General features: G+C 34.5%; 1 protein-coding gene across 1 annotated transcript; it reads left to right on the forward strand.

The window, feature by feature from the left end:
• Nucleotides 1-2: 2 nt before the first annotated feature.
• On the forward strand, nucleotides 3-10,029 carry LOC117123655. Its single transcript, XM_033269658.1, has 9 exons — nucleotides 3-137; nucleotides 1,219-1,416; nucleotides 2,304-2,468; nucleotides 2,890-3,183; nucleotides 3,814-3,897; nucleotides 4,835-5,048; nucleotides 6,341-6,391; nucleotides 6,651-7,010; nucleotides 7,465-10,029. Exons 1-9 carry the CDS (start codon nucleotides 3-5, stop codon nucleotides 7,749-7,751), a joined length of 1,788 nt encoding a protein of 595 aa, XP_033125549.1. The 3' UTR covers nucleotides 7,752-10,029.
• Nucleotides 10,030-11,755: the final 1,726 nt, after the last annotated feature.

Genomic DNA, 11,755 nt, shown 5'->3' on the forward strand with positions numbered 1-11,755 from the left:
AGATGCTGACAACACTTAAACAAGATGTTGGTGGATTTCTGAAAGCAATGCCTAAAACCATCCCACTGAAATGGCTTAAACTCCAGCATATGTTGCAGGAGAATGGTAGGACAGCACTGCGCATGACGCATGATGAGGTAAGCTTTCATTATGTTGTTGTATATCGATTTATAAATACACTTAAATATAAAAAAATAGTGAAAATGTGTTAAAATAAAAGATACCATTGATTAGTTAATATAGAAAATATATAATATAATGTGCGGTACATAAATATAGAATCTTACTTAATACACTTGTTGATTGCAACTATCTCTTTTTTTTTTTTTTTGTCTCATGTCAATTCCGGCTTTAAATATTCAATGCGGAATGAGATTTTTTTATTTTTTTATTTTTTATTTTTTGTCTCGCGTCAATTCTAGCTTCAAAAATTCAATGTGAAATGTTTTTTTTTCTACAGCTCAATGCTGAAGCAGATAATCCCAACAGTGTAAAGTTAATGGACAATTTTGTTTTGTATTAAATTGTCACATTTTATTGTATATCTCTATTTTTATTATTCTCTTGTCAAAAACAAATTCATGTACTTGTGAATATGATAACACCATTTTAGTACCGATCAAGTTATAGTTGCATCTTCAACATTCCATATACATTTCAGGGGCAAACATTAGATTTGATTGCCTGATGGAACCATGCAAAAATTTGTTGCATCCCATGTCATGTACTGAATAGACCACTCCACACAACAAGAGATGGGGTAAGGGGCTCAGGAGTGCCCTCAGTCATGTACCAGAGAGAACAAAAGCTGTTAAAATCAACTATAAATATGCTATTCAATTCTAAAAGAAGTATTTGAATAAAATATTGACTATGGTCATGTACCCAAAAAGGCCACGAAACCTAATATACAGGGGCGTATCCAGGATTAGGATCCATGTAAGCATCCAACAAAGGCAAAAAGTTTAAAAAAAATATGCTTATTTTGCATAGCCATAGGTTGTATTTTTGAATATTTAATCCGCAAATTTTAACAATATTTTTTTTTTCATGTGTGCGACGTGAAACAAAGAATTAATTTTGTTTGGCCTTAATGATGGAATAATGCATCCTGAATGAAGTTAATATATTTACTTAGAGTGTATCTTGTCATCTAATATATATTTAAATTTATTTTTTTAATAGATTTTTATACTTTCTACATTTTTATATATTTAGGTCTGTGCTGTTGCCACTAAATGCGGAATTTCTGTAAAGAATCTCATCCACACCTTAAACTACTTACATGATCTTGGAATCATTCTGTACTTTGAGAACAACAGACTACTGAAGCATACGGTGATAACAAACCCACGGAAGCTGATTGACATCTTGAAGAAAATTATCACTGTAGTGGAACCTCATGACAGCGAAAAGGTGAGTTAATAACAGTAGCGGCACCAGTGGGGGGCAAGGGGCTTAAGCTCCCTCATCGAACAAGTCAAGCACCCCCCACCTGCCGAGCTCGTCGGGCAGTCTAACCAAAAAAAAATTTCTAAATAAAGCCACAACATGTCTTTCACAGTCGTAAATTAAAATACACCATTTGCGTCTCTACAAAATTTATATTTATTCTTTAGTTTTTTCAGAGATTTGTATGATTAAAAATATATCGTCATATTTACGTACTTATACTGTATCAAAAGTCATTGTGATACTGGTTATTATTAGCAAGCTTATCAGTTAGCTAATATGTTTTTTAGAGACGCAAATGACATTTTGTTATTTTAGCCTTGTGACGTCACTTCTCGAGGTAAACTATCGACAGTGACAAGTGGCTAAAATCTGGTTATAAAACTTGCTTTCTTTCCTTAAATCCCACTTGTTGCACGACACAACATCAAGATATCTTTTCAATATATAAAGGACTTACAGTTTGAGTTTCGTAGAGGTAAAAGTTTATACCATGGTTAAGGTGATTTTTGACTGGACTAGTACGATAATAAGTCAAGTAGGGCAAACGTCATTTTGATTAAATCTCTCAAATAGCATTGCAGTACCCGCTGACTTGCAGATCTGATTCAACACTAGTCACTGAGCACACTCTTAGTGGTCTAGTGGTTATGACACCATGCTATTATCTGGAGGTCGTGGGTTCGATTCCAACACGAATCACTGGAGACATTTATTTGCAAGTATTTGGGAATGTATTGAGCAATCAGTATGATAGCACATTAGGTAGGCCAAGACATTCTGATTAAATTTCCAGACGCAAAACACCATTGAAACACAATGTGATTAATTGCATGTCCGAATGATTTCAGTGGGCTACAATGATTGAGCTATGGAATAAACTTGATGAAGAAGGAATTCTTGAGGAAGAGTTAGTCAGACATCTTTGGAGAGATGAGCTTGCCAAAGATGAATCTAGTTTTGAAGTCTTCTTGGAATTGATGAAGCAGTTTGGACTACTCTGTGAGCAGATCAAGGTATTGCTTTTTTTCTTTTCTTTTTTTTTTTTTGTTGGCAAATACTTGCAGAGTTCAGATAGTCAGCCATCCAGCTAGTTAATGATAAGTTGACCTCTGCCCCTTAACTAACTTAATATACAGTGCAATCAATCCTAATAAGAATCTATTAAAAATTAAATTAATGTAAATTTGTTTAAAAGGCAAAGAAATGCAGACTTAAATGGTGACTTATTCCATCTTTTCATTGTAAAATGAAATTCATCAAATTATTTTTGGGAAAAAAAAGAGTTTAAATTATTTTAAAAGTGTTAATCTTACTTTACCTTACATGCCATTTAGATTGCAAAACTTTTGATTATTTAAAAAGCTGGTAACTATAATATGTACATTTTTCTGTTATTTTCTATTTTTTTTTAAAATTTATTTGTTTTTTCTCAAGAATCAGGAAAGCAAACATCGCTCATTTTTTGTACCCTGTCGATTGAAACGTAGCAAAGACAATGTGTCTATTCAACTTGATACAGCTCAGATGGTATCTATCTATATGGCCTCCGAGGATTTCATCCCTGATAGTGTCTTCCATCCTCTAGTTGTGAGCTTGATTGGAATGGTACAAGATATGGGCTACACAGCCATGCTGGAATTATTTAGCAACTATGCAAACATCCGCCTAGGACGTGAACACACTCTCAGCTTAGGACCAGTAGTCATTGATAACAAGCCCTCATTGAAGGTAAGATGATAAGTGATGTCATTTATTTACTATTGGAGTGATAGGTAATGAAATTCAAAATAAAAAATCAAAGTCAATCACAACAAGAGTGATTATGTTAATACAGTAGTATTTTTCTATGACTGATTTTCATTTTACATTCTTTTACGTTTTTTTAAAATTGTTGTATTGAATGAATAAAAACATTTTTTAACAGTAATACCTGAGAGAAAAGCAAATAAGGGATAATGCTTCTTGCTTTATTCCTACAATAGGCACATGGCCAAGGCACTGCCCACAAAAAAAAAAATAAATAAAAAGAGGTACTCCAAAACAGCTGTTTTCCTATATAAATTGCATGTACCATGGCCAAGCATATCTAAACAAAAATCTCAAACACCATCCTGACTTCTCTCCCTGCTCAGAGCTTTCCATTTTGCATCGCCCTACACAGAGGCCCTACACAGACTTTCTCTGGAGCCACCAGTGATTTACAATAAAAGTGGCCAAGTACAGTAGCTTGCCAGTTGAATTACAATAAATGTAAATAAAAGATTGGATTGTTCACTTACTATTATAATATACATTGTATAAATATATTTTCTGGCATGCATGATTGAATTATTAATTGATTTTATGTTTATATTTTAGCTGGAAATATTACGAATGCCTATCACTAAGGAGGATGGTACCAAGATATCAACAGGTGAACCCAGTCCTAGAGTCTGCATGCAGGTAATCTAGTTTGATAAATGAAATCTTGCAATTGAAATAGCAGCTGTAAAATTACACAGATCAATGATGATGTTCTTTATTAGTGATATTACCTAGAAATCATAGACATAAGTAGATTTATTATCTATTTGTATTTTGAATTCTTTAATTGTTTGACTATAGTAAACTTGGAGTTTATCAACTACTATAGTAAACTTGGAGTTTATCAGCATTTTTGTTGTTTCTAAGTATTTATACCGAATAAGTAAAAAAATTTAAAAAAAAAATTTTATCCAGGTACAGGTGTATGAGAGATATCCTTACTACTGTCCTTGGGTGATTATATAGATATAAATTCATTAAAATAATTGTATTTGTTAGCAATTTTTAATATACAAGTATGCTCTTTTGTGATCTGAACAGCTAATGCATTTTCTGTTTTCTTGTTTTAATATTTTATTGGAACTTTATTTAATGAGAATGGCCTTTGGAGCTCACCATTAATCATTAATTGGACTTATAATTTTTTTAAATAATAATAATAATTTTGATAATAAAGTAAAAAATTCTGCTAAGTATGACGAAATGACGGTAACGATATAAATAGCAATAATTTTGGTAGCAAAAAACAATAGCACTATTGTATCATCATCAAATCAATTAAACCATATAAAATCTAACAATTCAAAACCTGAAACCATAAAGCGTTTTTGCTGGCATTTCTAGTGGCATTATTTTTTTCTTTCTTAAAGTTTTGTTTGAAAAATTGTGGATCCATCCCTGTGTATTATCTGTTAAATTGTTGTATTTTATCATTGGGCATCAAGTCAATTAAATCATAATATCTAACAATTTAAACTGTGAAACCTATGCTTTTCTTATATTACATACAATTTTTTTTCTAATTTTTTTTTGTAATGATTTCAATTTTAAATTATTTTAAAAATCCACATTCAAGGTGTTAGATTTTCTGAAGAAAGAGATGAAAGTGCTGACATCCGGAATGAAGCACACACGTTATAAGTTCCGTGCCCTGTGCTGGACAAGCTTGCCAGAAATGCACTTCCATGATTTGGAGGAGTGCCTGGAAAATGACTGTATTCCATGTGGAAAGGAATTGATAAGCACAGGCAAACTTCAGAGGATGTTCAAGAATAAGCAACTAGTGACAGGTAAATAACAAAAACTAAGGACAACTTATTCTGATTCAATAATGAGAATAACTTTCTAGCTAATCTAATATTATTTTTGGTTTTCAAGTACTGTATTTCAAAAGATGGGTGGGTGACAAGATAAACGACTGTACCCCACGTCATATAAACTTATGTCATGTATAATACAAGAGTGCCTTTTTATCCTTCATTACCCCTTCCTGCTTCCCCCCTCTTGCAAATATCTGGACCTGCATTTTGGGAGTATGGCTAATGTGGACAGACAGTTTGTTGTTTAATATTTGTGACTCGTGAGGTAGTAAAACAAATACAACACGGTTTTTATTTCGGTAAAGCAGTGAATTTTGATTGGGACTACGGTTTTCAGCATCGTGTTGGGAGGTGGTCCAAATCATGCAACACCTTGACAAGTAGAATCCATTACTTTTCCTCAAACTAAAATACCACTATAATCTTAGCATAACTTATTGTATTCCTCTACTAAATAAAACAAGTAAACTACAAATTTACTTGAAAATAAGTTTATATTAACCTCAACATTTAATTATTCTATATTATACAAATCTGTAATAAATTTTACCCAAATTTAACTTGGTTGTTGTGTTTGATGTCCTTTACTGTCATATTATGTTTTGTTTTGTTTTTTAATTATACAGTATACATTATTTAAATTTTACAAATCATTATTTCATTATTGAAAGCATTATCCAGTAATGAAGGGATTAAAATGTTCGGAGGACTGAACTAAATGTTTGGTGATTTACGACACTCATGGACTGCTTTTGCTCAGTTTTGATTTGATTTATTTGGTATCAAAAACATGAAAAAAAAAAAAAAACCAAGACCAAACCGAGTATAAATAGAACAAGAAGGAGGACGCCCTCTGACGGTTGTTTGTTCTTTTTATATTTACCCAGTGCAGCGCAGTAGAAGTATGCCCACTATGAACTTAGTAAGCAGAAAACAAAAGTACTGTGTCTTGTATAGAACAGATAAACAGACAAACAGACTGTGCGCGGTGGAGTACTGGGTAATAAAAAGCACCTACAAGCGTTAGTTGGCGTCCTACACAAGCTGCGTAGGGCGTATCGTTTTTTACACTCTCTATGAGCGTAGTTGGCTCTCTTGTTCTATTTATACTCTTTGTTAAGTGTCACACCAATGCACAAACTGCTTCTACAAAGGCTATAAATAGATATATCAATTGATTTGATTCTCATCCAAAATAGACAGCAGTCATTTTAGTCACTTAATTCTATATTTATTATTTTATCAATTTTTATTTGTTGTAGATTCTTCAATGCAAGGAGCAGGTATCAATGATACTGAAGCAGCGCCACCAGGTTAGTTTTTTTAGATGTTATTACTATTTTGTGTCTCATGAAATTATCTGTTTTTAATATAAATGCTTGAATGTTATTGTGTTGTTGTTATTATAATTATTATTATAATAATTATTATTATTTTCATTATTATTGCTGCTATTATTATTACAGTATTTTTATTATTATTACAGTATTACTTTTATTATTTTTACATTATTATTTATTTTATTTCAATTACCATATTTTATTGTATAGCCTACTTTTACTTTCACTTCAGATGAACGTCTTGGTTATCTTGAAGACAAGCACCTGCTTCGTATCGCTGAGGGCATGGGAATGGAGTGGAAACAACTGGGTGTCAGACTGGGTCTCAGTTGGAACAGGATCCAACAAATATGGAGTGATAAGAGACGATTGCCAGAGAGCATAATGGATATGCTTACAGAATGGAGGAAACAACAGAATTACGAGACAAATCAAGTTGAAATAATGTGCAGAGCTTTGAAGGAGCAAGGACTCAGAGAACTTGCTAACAAGTTCTTCAGCTCAGAGGTATCAGAAGATCAACCATCCAGTTTAAAAGCAGTTAGAGTACTCGCTAGTGGACGATTACATCAAGTGCACCCGAAACACAAAGGTTGGTATTATCAGTGAGATATGGTACATGTAAAGTTACGTAGAATAACCCATAACTTACAACTTCATTGTGCTGAAGACAAATCGAAAATGAAAAGACGTGGTTCTACCAACTGAACCCTGGGCAAGGAGTGACCCATCCAGCACCAATGTTAAGGCTGTAGTTAGCAAAGCCCCTGATTTACCACTCAGTCACCGTCAACTTCTCCATTATTATTTAAAAATATATTTTTAGAATGTTTCATATTGGAACAAAACATTGACACTATGGTACATTTTCAATATCTCTTTTAAATGCTTCCATTTTCTTTTTGCCGTATACATTGGTGGCGCTGTTTGGATATACGCCCAATAAAATGATGTATAGACATGCTTGTTACCAACCTCTGTAATGGCGGACTCAGTGTACAATTTTCTGAAACTGTTTTGATATTGATGTCTTTGCTTTCCTTTAGGATTCTTGGCAGACATTGATATGCAATTTATTGCTGAGGAGCTTGGCAAGGACTGGAAATCCTTTGGCAGCATCATTGGTCTGAAGGAAGCGGAAATACAAAGAATTGAGATGGACTTTTCACCACCAACTGTGGACTCAAGTCTGGAAATGCTGGTCAAGTGGCGAGAAAGGCAAAAAGCCAAAGTAAATCACCTAGTAAAGATGAGTGATGCATTGAAAAAACTTGGAAAGAAGGCTGTGGCTAAAGAACTTCAGAAGTATTACCAGGAAACTCATCAAAAATAATTCAAGAACATTTGTAAGGTACACATTAGTACCACAATTTTGAAGGACAATCACAGTGATTAGGCCAGTGACTAGTTCCCCTCTCCCTTAAGGGAGAGCAGAGACCCCACCCAGCAGTGGTGCCAGCAGGGGGCAGGGTGGGCATATGTCTCCCCTTCAGACAGGCCTGGACCCTCTGTGGTCCGACGAATGACTAGGTCGTCAGATCAAAAATTTAAAAAAAATATAATTTGACTGTCCAAATAACGTTATTATATAGTTTGATCTGAAAGCACATTTTAAGCCAAAAAAACTCTCCCCTTGAACCCTATCAAATGCTTTTTTTATTCTAGGCCGTCGACCGAGGCTTCATAGGCCCTTTGGCACGGACACGTCGGACTCCTCGTCAGCAAATTTCTGGCACCACCGCTGCTCCCACCACTACATTTACAACACTTAATAGAGTTAATGCCACAGTGTATCATAGGGCAAATAATGACACCAGAAGATGTGATATGCTATAGAAATTAAATGATGTGATATAATTATTATACATTATGTAAATAAATATACTGTATATATATATATATATATGGGACAGGGGTTCTTAACTGGCGGCCCGCGAGTGCACGTTATGCATCCCTCGAGAACAAACCGTATTACATATAATATTTTCCATTAGGCTTGTGCCTAGATTTCTGTTTTGCCGACTAGGCCTATATACCGCCCCACAAATTGCTGCGATTTAATCAATCAAATTGGAAGAACTATTGCAGCAAACAGGAAAGAAATTAAGCACGCCAACTTCTTTTTTGTGCTGCTCTACTACATGTGTGTATAGTTGCATTATGACTCTGTGTAGTTCCTCAATCTATTTATAGCTAGAACATCATTATTGTTGAAAGGTTTTGCTCACGCCTGACTCCGAGTTCGGGAAACGAGTAGGCGTTCGTTCAAAATTTCCACGTGGATATTGCGGATACTGTATTACTGATGACCCAATGTGTGGTATATAAAATTTAAAATTTTGCATTACCAAACACAAGGTGAACTTTCAAAGGTCAAAATGAGTATCTAGCAGCTTATTATTTTCAAAAAATCTGGTGGGGGGGCACCCTCCCCCCACACCTGCGGCGCTCAGATGGCACTACATGCTCAGTGCATCACTAGCCCTGGCCCTTCAAATTTATTCAATTAACTATTTTGGCCCCTATTATGATATAGTTGAGAACCCCTGAAATAAGGAAATACATGAGTTAGAATAGTTTTGTAAATATAAAGGTATAATATATAAAATATATTACATTCTTGTGATAGAATCATTTTTTGGGACAGGCAATTTGCTTACATGAATTATGGTATAATTTGTTTTTATATCTCAATAATTACAATACATAAATGTAATTATACTGTATTAGTAAATACTTTCTCATTTCATATTTATATATTGTATATTTTGTAAACTTGTAAGATTTAAATAACCTATTTTTGATACTGAAATGCTAAACATTTTTAAAATTTAAGATTTTTAAAATTATTTTTTGAAGTCATATTTTTTTAAGAAAGAAGAAGAATATCTTCATTTAATTGAAATGTTTGGTTACTTGTTTGAGGGCGTTGTTTAGTGTACCTGAACTAAACATACATTCAGCGGGATAAAGATGATAGAAATTTGAGCTTGTCCCCTGGGGACCGGCATAACCAGACTACAAACGTATAACGGGCACATACGAATACAAACGTTGTACTTAAACTTGCTATCCATACAATCGCTACACGCTATCGATGACAGCTTTCCGTGATGCTGATTGGTCGAATTGGAGAACGTTCCCGATTGTGTCGGGGACTGTTAGTACAACGATTGCGCTGAAAAGTTTAGCGATTTTCTAGGAAACCAGGCTCTTCCCACGTAACTTTGAATGTGGGGATTATTTAAAGATCAGAGCTTTCTTTCTCCAATGATAACGCTGGCTGCGTTTGAACAGAAGTATTCAACACAAGAAGCAGGAACAATACCTCTCAGCCAACCAACCACTTAGCTTATTACTACTATTTATTTATTTAATTATTAATATTATTATTATTATTTGTATTATTATTATTATTATTATTTGTATTATTATTTGTATTATTATTTGAGTATGTTGATTTGTTTGATATCTGAGACTTGTATTCTAATGTGAATGTTTTGCCATATTTTTCTATTGAGGTTTTTCTTTCTATCTAATTGTAAGTTACATGTTAATTAGGTTTTATTTTTGCAAAAGTTTTTAAATAAAATTGAAATTGATAGATTGAATGAGTGAATGATTGTTATTGTGCTGTATGCATCGGCGTTCGTTTCAGGACAGCGTTGCTAGCCAATCTGATATGAGGGAGCGTTTTTTTTTATGCAGGTTTATACGTGCCTGGTTAAACTAGCAGGGGTTGTACCAGTGGAGCCAGGATGTGAGCAATATTCCCCCTTCGCTCTCTACCAAATTAGTATTGTTGAACTATTAATCTGATTATATATGGTTTTCAAATCCATAGTCATACCTTCCAGGGATTAGGTGGGATTTTTTGTTTGGCGTTCGTTATGAAGACTCTCTTAGGGACATTTCCCCATCCCCCCGTCAGGCAAATCAATTCTATAGACGACTTTAACAGAAATGTACAAAGTAATGTTGACATTAAAAATCGTTCTGCAGGTATTGTTTTTAGCGCGTGAAAGTTTGTTGAGTCTGATAGACGCATACCATGTTCTTGAAAAACATAATTATACCGAAGTTACTTGAATAAACACCCAAATTTGAATAAACTACTCCCTCTAAAAAAGTCCCCCTCTAAAAAAAGAACCCTCTATAGCCTCATTTTTAATAAATGCCTTCCTCGAATAAATACTTCAAGGCGTTTTTCCCCTCTAAAAAAACGTCCCCTCCCCTACTCTAAACAGGCAGTGTGACGAGAGTGTCTGCAGTTGATATATACGGAAGAGCTGGGACCACACGACCCTCACTCCAATTCCCTCAATTATGGAGCCTTCCTCGCCAATTTAGTCTTTTTTACGCCCCCATTACATCCCTATCGTCAGTTTCCCACCCACTTCAATACTCATGGATACGTCACTATAGCACGGAGAACTAGTTTAATTTACAAGAATGATGGCCAGTGATGATGTTGACCAATCAGATCAAAAACGAGAAATAATAATAAAAATAAGATAACTGATACGTGAGAGAGAGCGTTTGACCCTTTCAAATAAGAAAACTGATACGTCAGAGAGAGCGTTGAATGACCTTTTTAAAGAAAACTGATACGTCAGAGAGCGCTGGATGACCTTTAAATCCGAAGGTTCACACACACACACACACACACACCTACCCACACACACACACGGAATGGATATAAAAGAGGAAAATGTTTATTTGAGATGTTGTGCAACTGATTTTACCATGCGGCTACAAGAAGAATATTTGACGAAAATCTCGGGAGTTGATATGAGACGTATTTTGGAATATTTTAAAGATGGGGTGGAGGGGGGGTGGGTGCTGAGGAGATTTAAGAAAGGTGTTTGTTACCACCCTTTTCCCCATGTAATATTAAAAATCTGTATTCAATCATTCATATTTATTGCTAAATTTCAAAAACAAATAGGCCTACAAAAAAATCAAGCAAATACACATGGCAATAGGAGGTTAAAAGGATTTCTCTTATTACCATAGGCGTAGATCCCGGTGGGGATGGGGGTTATATCCCCCCCTCCAATATTTGACAAGGGGGGGGGGGTGGTCAATTGTATCTCCCCCCCCCCACCAATGCTTATCCCCCCCAATGTTTTGACTATGTATGGGATAAAATGGAGCTTTACACACTTCAAAAGACTTTCACAGAAATAATTTGCACGGTCTCATGCGCTTACAAAGATGAAAATTAGCATAATGTATTAATGTTGATAACAAAATTATTTTATCTGGTACCAATCTAAGCTCTTCTTTCCTTAGATGTTAGATGTGCTTGCAAAGAGAGCCACATTTCACACTAAA

This window comes from Anneissia japonica, unplaced genomic scaffold (genome assembly GCF_011630105.1).
Source record: "Anneissia japonica isolate Jap-2015-1 unplaced genomic scaffold, ASM1163010v1 scaffold19111_len111038_cov115, whole genome shotgun sequence".
NCBI lineage: Eukaryota > Metazoa > Echinodermata > Crinoidea > Comatulida > Comatulidae > Anneissia > Anneissia japonica.